General features: G+C 35.5%; 1 protein-coding gene across 1 annotated transcript in view; it reads right to left on the reverse strand.

The window, feature by feature from the left end:
• The window catches only part of FMN2 (formin 2), a 162012-nt gene that overhangs the window by 32236 nt on the left and 112077 nt on the right, over positions 1 to 17699 (reverse strand). The window contains exons 14-15 of the mRNA XM_010562944.1: positions 14820 to 14912; positions 529 to 580 (exon numbers count right to left, since the gene is read on the reverse strand). Of these exons, the coding sequence (XP_010561246.1) occupies positions 529 to 580; positions 14820 to 14912 (145 nt within the window). The remainder of the gene's footprint in view (positions 1 to 528; positions 581 to 14819; positions 14913 to 17699) is intronic.

Consider the following 17699-nt stretch of genomic DNA (forward strand, 5'->3'; position numbering starts at 1 on the left):
TTTGTAATGAAATTTAATGAGGCATTTTGCTTTTTGCCACAAAAACCTATTTGAAGATCTATTAGCAATTCTACAAAGGAAGTCACATTTAATTATACATATCATTAGTATATTAAAAAACAGATTTCCATTCTTTATTTTAAAGCAGACATTTTATAAGCACAGGAAGTGGTACCTTACAAATAATAGTTGCCTGGGGAATGCTACGTGTTTGTCAAATCACCGTGATTCTGGTGTAGTATGAATAGTTTTCTCTCAGTCTAAAGGATATAGACTGAATCTATTTTTACATAAGGTACATGCATGTTCTGAAAGACAGGAGTCATGTGCAATATTTCTCTAAAGGTAGGCTGTGTGTCTATAGTCCTTCAATTTTTTTTTCCTAATTGTCAAATTAAAATTGACAATAAATAAATATCACTTAGTTTTCTGAGTGAGTTTCTTTCACTATTCAAAAATACAATAATGCTGGCTACCAATACAGCAGCTTCTAGCAAAGCAAGATTTTACTGCATTGTTCTTTCTTACCTTTTATGTGCTTCTGCCAGTGACTTCTCTTCATTTTCTTGGTCTATTTTAGCTGTAAAAATACAATCAAAGAATTAGGTACAAGGTGAAAGATAAAGATGTTATTTCAGGATAATTTTCGTTGTAAATGTTATGTATAAAACGTATAGAAACCACCTGAGGATATACTCATATACATCAATTCTGAGAGAAAAACAAACAAACAAACCAAATAACACACACCCCAAACACACAAAACTACATGAATTTTGATATCCCTGTTAAAAAAAACCCAAACAACAAACAAAACAAACAAACAAAAGTAATAAAAAAACCAGAACACTACAACCACAAAAAAAAACTTGAAGCAAGTTTTGAAAATTAAAAAACCCAAACTTGCAGTAATATAAACAACAACCAAGTCTGGAAAGTGACTTAAAAACAGATCTTAAAGAATGATTCTGAAAACTTAACAAACATGGGAAGTGGTCTACCAAGAGGAGGAAAAGCTGAGTGAAGAGCAGGAAGAATTCAGCCTTACAGCTTTTCTAGAAGTTGCTCGACAGTTACAAATAAAAGCTCTCTTCCCTCTCCCTGCACACACCGTCTCCCTGTACACACATCAGTTAGTGAAGTACTAGAGCCACAGCAGGCCCATATTGAAAACAGGACTGGTTTTATATGAAAGAAATTATCATTTGGTGATCATGTGAAGGAAATTAAAAATACAAAACTGTCATCGCCACACATTGGTGAAAAAATTATCTATTTTCCATGTGTTCTCTCATATTTTGTTTTGTATCCTTTTCACTTAGATAGCTATTCTGATACACAAAACCTACAAGAACATGCGTATTAACTTAGGCATCACTAATATGCAAAGCAATAGTACAAACTGCTCTGCGCATGCATGCTTAGGTGAGATTTATACTTATAGAGTCATTCAGGTAGCACAACTTAAATCCCATTTAAGATCTGCACACTTTAGCCAAAAGCTTTTTAGTTTGGAACTTGATTCCCCTTTTCAGTCAGCTGGACTACTGGCCTGCTAATTTGCAAGGAGAACTTTAGGATTCCCAAGAGTCAGTGGGTTTTGTGACATGAAGAGGCTCTGAACTGTCCTGAAAACAAAGGGCAACAGTACAGAATTCATATAGAAACCTAAAAAAGAAGAATAAACCTCTAAGCTATTTTTTAGTCCACTTTCCCTACATAGATCTAGAATAATAATTAATTAAAATTATTCTTCTACATTGTAGACACACGGCCTTTGAAAAAGGAAATCATAATTTTAATTTTGGCAAAAATGAGAAAGGCAATGGAATTATTAGGGTACAAAGATAACCACTATTTTTCAGTTACAATGTTTCGATCAACAGCACTTTACAAACATACAATAACACTAAAATAGACATGTGAAATCTGTAGCAAAGATACACAAATGGAGTTTCCCTATTCTGTCCCCAGTCAGAACAAGGATCAGAGCTATGTCTGATGCTGCAAATGCTTTTTATTAGTAGTAATGTAGTCTGCTGAGTAGGGTGAGCATTACCTGGCTGTTTGCAGCAGCAAACATTGGATTTAGTAATCATTACTTGAAGACTCAAGCTCCATCATTGTTTTGCTGAAAGTGAAAAAAATCCCAGCAAACCACAGAAAACTTGAGGGAGAGCTGGGTAAATGTTCTCAAGGAAATTCAAGAGCACGTGAAGCCTGCCTGATTACAGGTTTCAATACTGACTTGAAACTCAGCCCAGATTCTTCAAAAGGTTTGTGAGGGCTCACAACCCTTTCGAGTGAACTTGGGCCCAGTGTTGAGTGAATGTGGGCTGACTTAAGAGTTTTTCTTGAAAGCCTTGCCTTGCTTTGGATATGAAACCAGGTGAAACCTGGCAGCTTTGACAGAATTTCATTAAGATTTTTTTTCTCTTCATACTTCAGTCCTGAAAGTCAAGGTATGACTTCTAAAACCATATGGTGCAAGAGAGAAGAAACTGCACACAAACTCCCTGGTTGAAGGGAGATCCAATATTTAATTCTGCATTAACACTTTCACTAAGTATCCGCAGATATAACTTTTAAAATAAATAATTCTATTACTGAAAAATGTAATTTGGACTCCCCTCATTTAAGCAATACTTGGAAACAGAGGCTAGCATGTTCCAGCCTAGGACAGTCTTTTAGTACACACATCATATTCATTGATTATAACTCTTTTTATAATTTCCAGGATTGATGGGATATAACATCATCTGAGCTGTCTAGTTTGGGGTTTTTTCTTCCTTATTTAAACTGTTCTGCACATGCTTACAAACAATAATTTACCCACCAACAACGGAGCAAATACTCCATAATTTACTTCTTGAAAGAGTGCAAGTACAACATATTATACTAGGTTTATCAAAGCATGTCAGAATGTCCCCATTCTGAAGCAAGTTTTGTTTCAATTAAAAAGGAAAGTTACTATGATCCAGAGGGAAAGAGGAAAAAAAACCAAAACCTTCAGGCATCTGTACTTTTAATCATTTCATGGCAAATGGGTATAACACAATGAAAAGAATCTTGAGAATCCCTGAACGATGCGGATGCATGTAATAACATTTTTTTTTTAAGAAGTGGTAAGTACATATGCATAGAGCAGCTACTATACCCACAGAGAGAGATTTCATCCTGCATCAGATCGCCTCTTGGCATTAAACAGAATCTTGCAAGGAAATAATTTTCTCTAAAAGAGAATTCCCTTGTAGTCTGTTCCAAATATGTGATGACACTTCTAAACCTTTTGCATGTTATCAAAGTGTTATTATTCAAGTGTAAATCTGACTTGCAATCCATTTACTTTCTCCTTTTTCTAGACATAAAAAGTTAAAGAACAGCATGAAAACAATTCTGCTTCTACAAGACGACAGGTGGCACCAGTGAAAGAGAAGAAAATACAGTATGTACACTCAGAGATCTGTCCCTGTCCAAAGAAAATATTCAGATGACTGCTTTTGCACTAGCATACAGTAAACATCTGAAAGCTGTGGACAATGGCTAGTCAAAGACATGTACTGAGATTTAACCAGCAAGGGAAGAAAGCCTCCTGTTATCAAAAACACAAAAGTCTTACTATCACCTGGATATAATAGAATAACTATCAGATGTTGAAGCAGCTGGAGATTCCTATAACTTCTGGAACTGGCCACTGATATGATCACCTGATATTAGTGGTTATTGATATTTTGCTCTGTACTAATCACCCCATTGACAAACTGCTATCAAGTCATTTTTCCTGTTTGAGTAGGGGAAGAAAAAAAAATCAGTTACAACAGATTCAGTCAAAGTGTCCCAGAGTGCATTAGACTCTACCATTTCATTCAATATAATGCATCTTCACTGTCACTTCTTCCTCCAAAGCAGTTCATCATAACTGTAAAGAGAGTGCCTGAAAGGCACAAGTTTGGCATTCTTCCTTCTTGGCAGCCTATATTGATTAAGTGCTAAGTACCAGCTGCAAGGTGTCCACCTTGGGTGAACAGTCTTGGGAGAAAAGTGTATTTCCTTTTACAAGAGAGAACTCCTCCAACAGGTGGAGTAAAAAGGAGAAAATCCCTACCCACTCCACAGTGATCCTACCACAGTAATGGCCGATACAGGAAAATTGGTCATTTCCAGGGATACCATGACAGCTAAGAACATCCGAGTGCTCTGTTCTGCCACTAAAATTTCTCTCTATCTCTATCCTCAAGAAACAAGATTACTTCAGAAAGTCTTACTGACTTTGAAAAACATTAAAACATTAAAAGAAATCTTGTAGTCATCCAGTAGCCATACCTGCTTTCATATATATTCAGAATCTGTCAGCTGGCCATAGCAGCAACTGCTTGCAGGCTTTTCTGACAGATGTAGGAGTTCCCTCTCTTGGGTCAGTTATCTTTCCCAAATGAAAATATTCTGTATTTTACTGACTCACTATCTTTTCTCCAACCCCCTGCTAAGAGTAGATTTCTTGATCATTGACACTAACTTACTAAACCACCTCCAAATACACTGTTCCAAATCTATTAAAGACTATATCATACCAGGAAAAACTACCCCCTAAATTTCATGTAATGCATCAGTAAGCAGAGGTAAAACTTAGTTTTATATCTCTGCCTGCATACATTCAACATATTGTAGAGCTTTACATGCAGCTTTCATAATCCTGAAGGCATACATATTTTGTAAAATGTACTTAAAAGGATATAGTTGAAAAATAACTTCAGGTCATATTGAAAAACATTGCCATATCAAAAAAAGAACATTTTAGAGTGAAAGTGACCTCTCATGGACCAAAGCTGCCTTATGTACTATTTACAACATATACTGAATTAGTTTTCTTTTCAGTTTTTCTTTTGAAAGCACCTTTAATGCCTTCTTGTTGGATGATGTTCCACTATTTGCCTGCTTTTTCCATTAAGATACTTTCAGATTATTTAAAGATGGTCTCTCTTTAGAGCAAGGTCTATACTTCTTAAATACGTTATATATTTGGTCAAAATTCAAGTACATTCCTTCCTCCCTACGTCATTCCTTACCAAGCATGAGGACTGTACTATATCCAAGACTCTTCAATCGATTCTTTTAACTACAGGGAATATGTATTTCTTCAAAATTTACTCACATCTGATGTTCTATCTTATCACTTTTTGTATTTGTTTAAATTTACTGCTTCATGTTTTATAATTGGGGCATAAAACTTGATTTCATGCAATTCAAAACAAGCTTTCCAACAAGGCCTCACAAAGTCTAATTAACTCAATTCACAAAAGCTCTGTCGTTATCAGCATATACCCACATTCCAGAATGATACATGCCATTGTTCCGTGTGTTTGCTCTTCCAATTCATTTAGATTAGCGTCCTGCAAAGCTTACATATAAACTTCTGCAAAGGCACATATATGAATAGCCATACTAAAGTGACCTATGCATTTATGAAAACCTGAAGCATCTCACAAAATTGAATGTGAGAAGTATACACAGGCATTCTAGAAAAAAATGGTTGTTAACATAACAGTATAATTCACTAGTTCACTCTTCTGCAAGAGTTTTGGTGGTTTTTTTTCTTTAAGAAGCCTAGAATATTAAATTAAATGAAGAGGAACTTAAAGATAAGGACATGAAAGCCATTTTTGGACCACAAATTCTCCCCTCTGACCTCAATGACAAGTGACATTTCAGAAATATTATGCTAAAATCTCTGCAGGAATCAAGCCACTCCGTGAACTAAGAACATTGCCAAGTATCTTTTCATTTTCAGTCCAATAAACTTTCTATATTAGTCTCCTTCAAATTTAACCATTATACCTTCTGCATTAAATCTGTTTTTTAAAAAAGTTATTTACAAGAATATGTCTATTTTCTGTATATACAGACTATTTTCTGTATGGACAGATATTGCATATAAAGACTGTTGTTTGTTATCAGTTGTTGCAATTTCTTGTTTGAAAGTGAGACATTTCACTCTTTATCATCTCTTCCAGAGGATTTAAAAATCTTAAGAAACATTTGACCTAAGACTAACTGGGAGGTCAAAGACTTGCAACAACTATTTTAAACTGGGACTACCCCTGTGCTATATACATATTACTAAAAAGCAGTGGAATTTTTAGAAATCCTTTTTACTGAAAAAAAGAAAACTATTTCTAACACTTTTATAAACCCTTGCAGCAGATTTACTAGGATCTTTAAAGAGGATATTTTTTTTCCACAGTGGTGCTGGGTAAATAGTAACTGGGACTTTGAAAATATACCAAATACCTCCTCTGGCAGAGGCACAAACTCCCCCAGAAATCCCAAGAAAACAAAAATAAAAACAAATTTGAGGGACAGACTTTTAAAGAAAGTGTATGGAACGTCAGGTGGTTTGTCTGTCACTGCTGACCCAGCTCCACTAAGATCTGAGGACCTGAGGTGCCTGACAGAGACTATGAGACTATGATACCTTCTGTAGGTATCTCATGCATGTGACTAGGACAGAAAGAAAGTGAAGATAGAGACCGAAGATACTGGATGAACAACCCCCTCAAACAAGGGCCTGTATCTACACTGGTATTATTAGAGTCTAAGGTTCAAGTTTACAAGATCTCTGCCAGAGCTCCTAAGAGAATTTCTCCATTCTCCTTGGTATTACATGTACTTTTAAATGCCCCCAGAAAACACCAAAATAATACTTACAGCTATTTTATTTGGCAATCCGCATACTATTCAACACCGTGTTTTGAAATACCTTGAAATACCAAATAAGGATAGCAAAGACACCAGGATCAGTAGAAAGCTCTTGAGAAAAAACACTTTCTTCCCCTCTTTAGACTTCTGAATGTGTTTTGCCTCAGTTTTTGGATTTTGTTGTTGTTTGTTTAATAAGACTAATGTGGTTGGGGACACGAGTGGCACTGGGAAGAACTAAGTAGCCATTTTAGATGGAAACTATCAAAAAGGAAGTGGGTTTGGGGAAATATTGTAAAGAAAAGTTAGATGATCATTAATTTTTAAATTAAAGGGGCTCGTGCTCAGTGGCTTTGTAAAAAAAAAAAAAAAAAGAAAGCATTAAAACTTAAGCTTAAAATTGAATATGCAATAATACCAGGAATTTTATGAGAAAAAAAAATAGACTCAAAGCTAACAGTTAAAAAGAATTATCAGTGTCCTTTATGTGCAAATGTACTAGATAAGCATAGTCACAAAACAAGTTGACCCTTTGGTTCTGATTCAGAAATTATTCCAAGTAGACCTTGTAGTTCTACTCAAACAGCATTCAAGCGCCCTCTCAGAGCTTTTGTTCCACCAGAACATTTTGCTGCTGGTTTGTGGTATGATCTTGACCAAGCGATTACTGTCTGTAGTTAATGTCTAGCCCCAAACCCTGTTGCAATTTAAGCTATTTCTGCTGAACCAGTTTCAAAGGGCTATGAGTAAGAAGATGCACGAAACTGCCATCCCTTCTGATCTCCTGATCTCTCTTAAGGGAATATAACATCTTCTCAGGTAATTGAATACAGGAATGCATCTGAGTAATCAACGAGAATCCTTTCATCTGCTTGTCTACATCCTAAATCTTTTTGCTTTTTTCCTCTCTTTTTATTTAAAGTGTCAACTAGTATTTGTTTATAATTAGCTATGAGTGTGCCTTCCTGTAACTTTCAAGTGGAGCCAGTTTTTGGATTTTTTGGTTTGGGTGTTTTGTGTTTTTTTTTTTTTCCCCTGACTGACACAATGCCTTTTCAAGGAGTCCTTAGAGCTACGTTGCTATAGTTTTGAGAATTTCTATGTACACTGAACAAAGATCCAAGTACATTTGGATGGTTTGTTATCAGGTACATTCATGCTAAGAAAACTTCTGCAAGAGAAGAAAGCAGGATTTCTTCTGGGAATCCTAGCAAGAGTCTTACATCCTTCTGTATTTCCTATGACAAATTCATAGAAGGTTGCAAGCATGAAGAATACCCACTCCTTCTCCCTTATTTTCTAAGATTTTCATACCTACATGAAAAAGAACTTTTAAGTATTTCATTCAGACCCCACTTTCTTGAAGATAACTGGGGATAGAGCATCCAACACGCTGGACATTTTCCTAACTATGTTGTTCCAGTTTTTTCAACACCTACAATAAGTTAAACATTGATACGGATTCAAAAAATTGCACTTCACAATGACTCTACACTCACACAACAGGAACAACTCAAATTATGTGCTAGCCCCATAGATTATTACCAAGATCTATGGAACCACAGCTTAAATTCTCAGTGAATATGTAAGCACTGAAAGTTGATCTTTGCTGAAAGTTAAAAAAATTTAAACTTAATAACAGACTCTATAAAAGAAGACTGATTAATTAATTAAATTAAATTAATAACTATATTAATTAATAGTAACAACAAAAAAACCTTAGCACAAGTCCTATCTACCCCTAATACACGCTGTTTCAAGATGTGAACTCTGTCCACGTTTTGCTGTTTGTGTACTCTTTTAACTCATCTCAGGCAGCAGTCTGGTAAGAAGATAGGTTATTTGCCACCCTTTGAAAGATGACATCTGCTGTCAGCTCAATGGAGGGAGAAGTGGGACCCAGATGCAAAAAGGGAAGGGAGAAGGGAAGGGAGAAAGGAACATTGTATTTCATGTGTGGCTTTGAGCTCCTTACCCCATGTTCCTTGCTACTGATTCTAAAATCCTACACTGCTCAAAGGTCTCAACCAGGTCACGACTAGGCACTAAAGAGATGTGCAGTTAGCTAGCATACCTAGCTAACTATATGTTATTAACTAGAGTAAAAATACTGCGAGAGCTTTCAGGCCTGATTTAAAAGGAAGGCTGTCCAGTTGTGAGCCTGGACTCTGCAGTGCTAAACATGTCATGCCGTAGTGATGAGGGCTAATGAAGGAGCTAAGTACTCTTACTTAAGCTTTAATGTCTTCCTCTTATTTTTCCTTCTCCATACCAGGAACTATGTGATAAAATCAATGTTATTTGAGCACATTTCAGATTTTACTGGAGAAGAGATTTAAAATGTGAATTAATTCCACTCCCCCCCAACTATCCACCAGGTTTTTGGTAATTTCAACAATCTGCTGCATTTATCCAGGATATTTTGGGGTGGATGACTTCCATCATGCTATTGTGACACTCATGTATTGATCTGTTCCCAAGTGATGCCAAACTACCTTTTTTACTCTACCACACCTGTACCGTCTGCAATCATTCTATTGATGCCTACAAAAATGATTAAATGAGGTCCCATGCCAAGGGCACAAACAGCTGCCAGACCCAAGTTTGGCCTTTCATGTACTTTGAGGCAAGGCAAGGCTAATTCAGTGAAGCCTGTTTGGTGCTGCAAATACAACACAATCCGAATTAGGATTATTATGTAATAATGCACACCAATGGTGGTACTGACATCTGAGATAAGGGCAAGTTTATACAATACTGACGTTAAACTATTTATTAGCATTAGGATGTCAGTGTGAGATTAAAAAAATACTTTCAGCACTCAAAGAACAAGTTTTAAAAGCTCTTTCAGTAATCCAACAAAAAGAATACTAACATAAAAATGTAAACATACATGGAATTAAATTGTTTAATTGTGAATTCCTGCATCTTTTGTTCTAGTGACTTTATGTTGCTTGTTCTTCATATCCCTCCAATAGTTTCTTCTAAGATGAAAAATATTTGGGTTTTTTCATCTTAGTAATTAGAATATTTTGATAATAATAATATTTAAAGTGAATATCTCCACATAAATCAACCAATAGCCAACTCCTTAATGTTCTGTGCATTTTTTTTTAAAGAAAAACAAAAACATTTATTTGTATATATTCCTAATGGTGTTTTAGTCGTATTTGCCTCAAATTATTTTTATAAAAATTATGAAGTATTGCTATGTTCTCCCTTATATTAATCAAATTATAAAAGCAACATTTAAAGAAAATGGAATCTGCAAAATCAATCATTCTGGGTTAGAAAATGCCAGAATTAAGATTACCCTAGCAGCATTCATTTCACAATCATCTACAGTACTTCTGGAGCCAGGAACTGAACCCAGCCATCCAAGATTCAGTCTGATGCTTTAGTCTTATTCACAATCCATCATTTGATGATGCACAGCCCATTGCTGCTTGACCTAAAAGAACAAGTCATGGCCAGCTATCTGGTTGCAGCTACAGCGATAAATACAACACACTTTGTGATTTATACATTCATTTACTAATGGCTTGGAAACTGGATTCCTGAATGCTCTTCCTGGCAAATAGGGAGATGGTTACAGACAGTTCACCCAAGAGGACAATTTTAGCATCTTTATTCTGCAAGATCATGAGGATGTGGCTAGAATTTGGGTCTGGAGAAGAGTCTGTATTCTTGGGTCCAACAGAATGAAACCTGGGGCTGGAATTCACTAACAAGAGCAGAACTGCAGAATTTTGCAAAATAAGACTAGAAAGAACCAAAGGTTGAATGGTTACCTTGTACTCCCAAACTTACAATCACACTGGAATTATTCCCAATGTTTTTAGATGAACTAGCTAAACACCAGAAAATTATGTTTTTACTTTTTCTACAAACAATGCATTCCAGTGCTTAAATTTCCTACACCATAATGCTTTTTCTAAAGTCTAAAACTAATTAAATTGGTTTGACTTCTGAATATGATATCGGATGACTTGCTCAGATTTGAAGTCTGCAACATTTGCACAATTTATAGAATCTCAGTGGAAAAGCTGTGATTCCAACATATTGCCTCTTCCCAGTTCCCAAACCAGGCTTACTTTTCTGAGGGAGTGATGGTTGCTGCCTCCTATCATAACTTTCCTGCCTTATCAGGCTGACAAGAATGTGCAGCCTAGCTGGAGTCCCAACAGCAAACACCCAAAGACTGCTTTTCACTGCAAAGTTAACCACAGTTAAAACCTGGGGACTGAGACTCATTTGTGGTTCATGCACACACATTCTTTCAACATGAGCTGGCTATCCTATCAAGTGGGGACAAGGTTAAAGGATTACTAACTGCTAATAAAATTCCTCTACAAATTGCATGATGATTAGTGCCCTCAGTATTTCCCCACTGTCCTGTGTGTCAGACACATTTCCCTCAGGAAAAGAAGTGATTTCTGAAACTTTCTAAACCAGTGGAGGTGATCTCTGATGTTTTTGTGTCCCTATCTATCCACAACTACATACAGAACAAAGGAGACAAGGCTCCCAAACAGTGTTTTCCTTTGCAATCTCTCTTATTCAAATTGTGATAACATGTGGAGAGTAACTCAAGGACAGAAAACTTCAGTGAATATGGGGACATGCAAACAGTACTTTTTAAATTCCTACGGTTTTGTCTGAATAACTTTTCATTGGAAAAGGACTGCTGTTCTACTGAATTTCATGCTTATATTGTATATTATTAAAATATTGGAAACCCATAAAGAAATGGTTAGAAATATGTAACAAACCAACCAACATAATTTTTAAAAGTTTTGTATTTTCTGACAATTTTTCTCCAATCTGCTTTTTTGAAGTAGATCCTCTTGCTTTTTCTCTTTTTTTTCCTTTTCCATTTTTAAACCCTGTGCTTATGGAGAATTTCAGGAAAAAATTATTTACATTTGTGAAAACAAAAGAACCACATTATATACTTTGTGACTGATGATTTGCAGCATGTGGACCCCAACAGAGGACAGAAAACAAAGGAGAACAGACAGGATTGCCTTGGAATTTTTGAGGCACATAGACCCTCAGAAATAAAATGCATAGAATAAAGCATTCTTGCAAATATCCACTAAGCCAGTGTAGAGAGGATAGGACAGGTAATTTGATCTTCTGTTAAGTGGAATGGTCATTTTAAGAATGACCCTGAAGTCCATCAGACAAAGGGCTGACATCCTTTCACTAATTTGCATATTTTAATGAATATGCTGATTATTTAGCCTACTGACTAGGCTGGCAAGGTAAGCGCTGAACAACTTCAATCATAACCCACTAGCATTTTCATCTAAAATGTTACAACTCTGAACATATTCTTGCCTCTTCCCCTCTATCTTTCGAATGAAATAACCTTTACAAGTAAGCTAGTATTATATAACCTTTTTTTGTCTCTGAGGAATCTAATACAAGTGTTAACATTAAAAAAAGATTTTTTTATTAATACATCAATAGTAACAATCAGCTAGACTAGTTACAATAACTTAATTCAAAGTTATATAACTGTGCCAGAACGTAACTATTCTTATAAAGCAGTGCCTTTCTAACCCCTTGCCAAGGATATTTAATTTGATGTCCAAGTTTTCTTGCCTATGGGAAAACCATTTTCCATTTTAGCTGCTAGCAACAAGTATAAGTGAATATGCTGTAAATAACACTACTTTAAACTTTTGGGTCCCATTATGCACACAAGTTATCTACTCTGAAAAGGCATCATATAAACATGCCAAATTATTCAACCCTATGAAAAATGTTTTTCATCTGTATTATAAGTTAAAACTTTTTCTGACTTTAGAGAAACTGGAACTTGAAAAGATAAAAACTTAAAGCTTGATTTTTCTTTGCCCAGAGCATATGTTATATAAACACAAATCCCCAAAAGGTGCCAAGAATTGTCCCTCTGTTTTTCTAAATGATCATGTGTGCAGTCTAGCTGAAAAGACTCATCGATTATGTCTACATAAACAACAAAAGCCCTTAGAAAAAATATCTAGATCAAAAGCCTGTCAAACACTGAACAGGAAAGAGAAATCCTGCTTTAAACATGGCCTCTTTCAAGTCTGAATTCAATCCCATGAAGTAAAAACAAAGGATTTCATAATGAAAGGTATTTAAAATTACTTTATTTTTGGAACTTAACCAGGGATTCTTTTTTCCTATATGTTAACCTTTGTCTTTCTTACATTGGGACAGAATTCTGCAAAATGTGCCTTACAGTTTTAAATAAATGCAGAAATTGTTTAGTCACAGTCCACTGTGTTCACAATACACATTTCCAATTATTTTCATTAAAATGCAACAATGATATTTTTACTGACATGTTTTTTTTCTCCTTTTGTCAACCACCCGACAATATCCACTGTTAACATGGGAACACAGCAAAGTTCTTAATGGATGAGATGCATTTCCTTTTCATTTTTTCTTTTTTTTTTCCCCCTCTTTTTCCTCACTTCCTAAAATACAGACACATAGTCAAGAAAGGAAATCAAGTATCCTTGCAAAAACAGAACAGATTACTATATAGCTTATATATAATTATGCTCTGGAAGTCATAGTCAGAAATCATAAACTAAGCTGAAGTATAGGGTTAGATACTTCTAAAAGTATGGTTTCTAAAAGAAGTGAAAGAAATTTAACAGATATATGTCTGATGAAATATAATCCTCATGTTTGATTTCCTACTCTGTTATTAAGGTTAATATGCAAACATATGGCATGATTTACCGTATCCCATTAGTGATCTCTTTCAGACCAACTTGTGATTTGATTGTCCCCTATCTACGTATATAAGTAATAATATAAACCTAATGTAAAACACTTGCTACGTTTAATCATGCCACTAATGTAAGATTTATGTGTCATGTACATAATCAGAATCCAGTTTTAAAGAAGTTCATACCTACTGTTGCTGGAGACAACATCCTGTTTGCCAGGTTTGGCTAATAGACATTTGTCTTAGAAAACATCAGTTCACATTTGATTGTTCAAAATGGTGGTTTTGCTCAATTTATTCACTGTAATTGAGAGTCCTATAGCATGGATCAGTGTATACTAGAACAAATGTACTCCACTTCTTATAATGTTTGGATTGGTGGTCATCTTGGATATTCGGACCAAGAAGAGATAAATGCATATCTGACTGGCCTCTCAAACATAATGCACATTCAGTTAATAATGTATTCTATATACGGTATCTCATTAACACAGCTCTAGGCTAACAAATTACTGACAGCTCCATTGAATTGGCACTAGAAACTGACTTTTCACATAACTAACCTGTTCAGGAGACAAGAGGTCTGTCTTCTACTACAAAATGCAATATCAAAGCAGAAGGAGCAGCAAAGTGGTCAAGAAAGTTAAAATTACATTGGTGTACTCATCAGGCCATTGTCACCCTGACGCATTGAATTCTAGCTTGTATCAAAAAGTGAATTGGTCAATACAGAGTACACTCTTTCAGAGTAGTATTTCAAGACATGCTCTGATATACGACTAGTGAAAAATTAAGTTATCCATACCTCCTATAGTCTTGCAAAAGAAGGGTCTAGTAAAGCATTGAAAGCATAGTATTTTCATTTTTAAAGTGTTTTCCTTCTAGCACTCCGGATGCCAGTTCATCATGGATATTTCTAACATACTTTCTCTTGCAGTGTTTTCCACTAATCACATCCAAGTATTTCATATGGATTTGCCTTATATCTGGAAAACTTTTAACTACTTTTGCTATGCTTACTCCATGTTTTGGCGCATAAAAAAGAATTATCTCTTTGGAAAGAAGTTAATGAAACAGATCCAGCTTCAATAATTTTTCAAGGAACAAAGGTTGTAAAATTGTTTTCTACTGGAATGTTGAACTTATCAGAAGATCACACACTCAAGCCAATAGCATTTGTCTTTGCTGTCATGCAAAAGAGAGTGAGTCACCTACAGTATAACAGAATCATTTTGCAAATCTTTCAGAACTGTGTGGCATCTGATTAAACTAATCCACATCTTTCTATGATGCCAAAATAAACAGTCCCTTTCCCACAATGTATAAACATTGTTCCCATAACTTTCCTTTGAAATGTCATGAAAAGGTTAAGTGACGTTTCATTATTTACCTTGACTAATGAATTGCTCCATGCTGTCTTTGAAAGGCTGGAGGTGCTCTTCTAGTGATAGCTGATAAACTTTTGCTGCTTCTGTCTCACATACTGAAATTGAAGTAACAGATTAGTTCAGGATGACATATCATAGTATGGATCTGCATACTGTAATAAAAGACACACTTAAGTTAATGCATAGCCAATAAAACCACTGGAATATGTGCCTCAAACACTACTTCAAGTACAAGCAATTAAGTTCCCGGTCAAATGTTTTTCACCAAAATACACAGATAACTTGTGGACAGTGTGTTAATTTAAATAAGCGGTAGCAAAAATTAACAAAAGTATTCAATTGTTTTGAAGGAGAAAGACAAATTTAAGGGGCTAAAAGGTATGGGAACAAAATTACAAACTTGGATCCCAGGCCATGTTGACATACGTGACCCCAGGTGACAGCGCCTGAATCAAAACAAAGTTCAGATGCAAAACCTGCACCAAATAGTTGGAAGGACCTTAATTTAGTAAGTAAAGCCAGATGAGGGCTTGACACCTGATAAAACCACAGACATAGTGAAGTGCCTTGCATTGTTCAAAAGTAATAGTGCAAAATTATTAAAGTGAAAGATTATAAGAGTATAGTTATCATGGCTTGAACTCTGTGTGAGACCTTGGAGGAGGACAGCTTGGTTCTTATTGCACTAGAGACCAGGACAGAGAAGCTGGAGCCTGAAGCAGCCCTAACACAGATTATTCATTGGTAAGGTGGTACCATCGTGCTTCCACCAACTATCCCAGTTAATTTAGTTTGGGGCAACAGAAGACTTGACACTACTACTTCAGGAGAATGTTAAGCTCTGATTTCTATTATAGGGGAAATCTCTTTAGGCTGTGATAAGTTCCCATCATTCAACAGAAATGAATCCTGCTTGATTCTGCCTCAAATTCCCAGTAAAAGTGCACACATTCAAAAAATGTGTTTTCCTTGTTTACTCTCTAGGCTTTCTTTTGGCAAAACAGGATTATTAATATGTCTCTAAATACAGAAGACTGGTTAGACATTTAAAAAAAGATTTTGAAGCAGCAGAATGTACTATCATAATTATCTCCCGTAAATATAAATGATGTCTAGAATTGCATCAATCCAAATATCTACAGATGAGAATTGTAGTCTGATTCTGAAGACTGGAAACAAAAGGTAGTAGCCTTACATGTATCACCATTATATGCTCTAAAAATGTCATTCTGTAATATTTGAAAAGGTTTCGGGGGGGGGAAATCAGTTGTCATCTTGTTCTTACTTCAGCAAGCATGAATTTATATTCTGGTAAACAATACCAGTCTCTAGTTTACAGCAAGAAACTAATGACATATCCAAAAGAGAATAGTAGAGCAATTAAAGATAATATAATTAGAGACAAAGATCCAAAGTTTCATTAATTTTGGCAAAGGCTTGTCAGCCAACCCACTACAGATCTGTACCTTGTCATTCAAGCTAGACTGCCAAGTAGGTAAATATATATGACAGTAGTTATATCACCCTTTGTATTCTGTTAGCTGTATAATTTGATTCTCATCTGGTGCTACTCATCTGGTCTGCTATATCTGGGGCAAATCTTTGGAGAATGCAGCTTTAGATCTCATAGACACTGGTTAATCATTTTTTCCCATAGTTGTGAATATACCAAAGACAATTAGAGATACCAGTTTTTAAAATGCACATATACAGAAGAACAGACTGACTCAAATAATTGGTAACTCCGCACAAGTGGAGTAAAGCCAGGGTGACAATAAAAATTTCACTGTTTGGGTTTTTGTGTGTTTGGTTGTTTGTTTTTGGTTTGGGGTTTTGGGGGGGGGGGGGGGGTTGGTTTGTTGGGGTTTTTTTTTTAAGCTTAGAGCAAAATAGAAATAAATACCAGCAGATTCTAAGGGGGAAAAATTAACATGAATATATTTAATTAAACAGGTAACCCTGCTTATGAAGCAGTATTTAAAAAAACACTCCCCCCCCCCAAAAACAAACCCAAAACTAAAAAACACCATGAATATAGTCACATGGAGAAGCCTGTAATTTTTAAATAAATGTTAGTCAACACATCTGAAATAGGGGAGGGGATCCAAATGGCCATGAATTTTCTTACAGTGTATGATAGACAAAAATAGAGAAGCTACATACTATTCTGCAAAGAAAGACATTCTGATGGTGACATATAGATTTTCTATTATTCTTTTCTCCTCTTCAGAAATAAGTAGCAGAGCTGAAAGATACTATAGAACCTACCGTAACATTTAATATCACCAAAATTCCATACCTTTTTCCAGAATATGGATTACATATTCTTCACAGAAGTATAACATTATACTCTCTTGAATTAATGTCTGCAGCTCACGATGAACTCCTGATCTCTCAGCTGATTTGAGAGAAATATAGATCTTAAGATATATGCCCACCAACAATCTTAGCCTATACCCATGCCAATAGCCTGAAGCAGTCCCTTTTCAAAGTCTATAAGGAAATGCAGGGATATACTATCCTTTATATTCAACTTGCTATGGAAAAGAAAAACATGTAATATTGTCAGAATGAGATGTCTGTTCTTTAACCATTCAAATACTGGAAGCTCTTCCATGGTTGATTTGTTTGTGCATGTATATGAGGTGGGGGAAAGGGAGTGCAGTTAATGATAGCTTTGTTTCTCCAGTTTTTGGTGGAGGTTTTTTTGTTTGTTCCCCCCCTCCCCCGTTAAAAGACTAAAATCAGTGTTATTCAGAAGAATAACAGTTCTGGTCCATTTTTGACCCTATTCCTGAATTGCAAATGATGTCTAAGTCATTTAAAATCCAAACGAAAAACACAGGAAAAAATCCCTTTTTCTTGCTTTATAGAAAGTAAGA

This window comes from Haliaeetus leucocephalus, unplaced genomic scaffold (assembly GCF_000737465.1).
Source record: "Haliaeetus leucocephalus isolate CR32 unplaced genomic scaffold, Haliaeetus_leucocephalus-4.0 Scaffold162, whole genome shotgun sequence".
In the NCBI taxonomy this organism is placed as follows: domain Eukaryota; kingdom Metazoa; phylum Chordata; class Aves; order Accipitriformes; family Accipitridae; genus Haliaeetus; species Haliaeetus leucocephalus.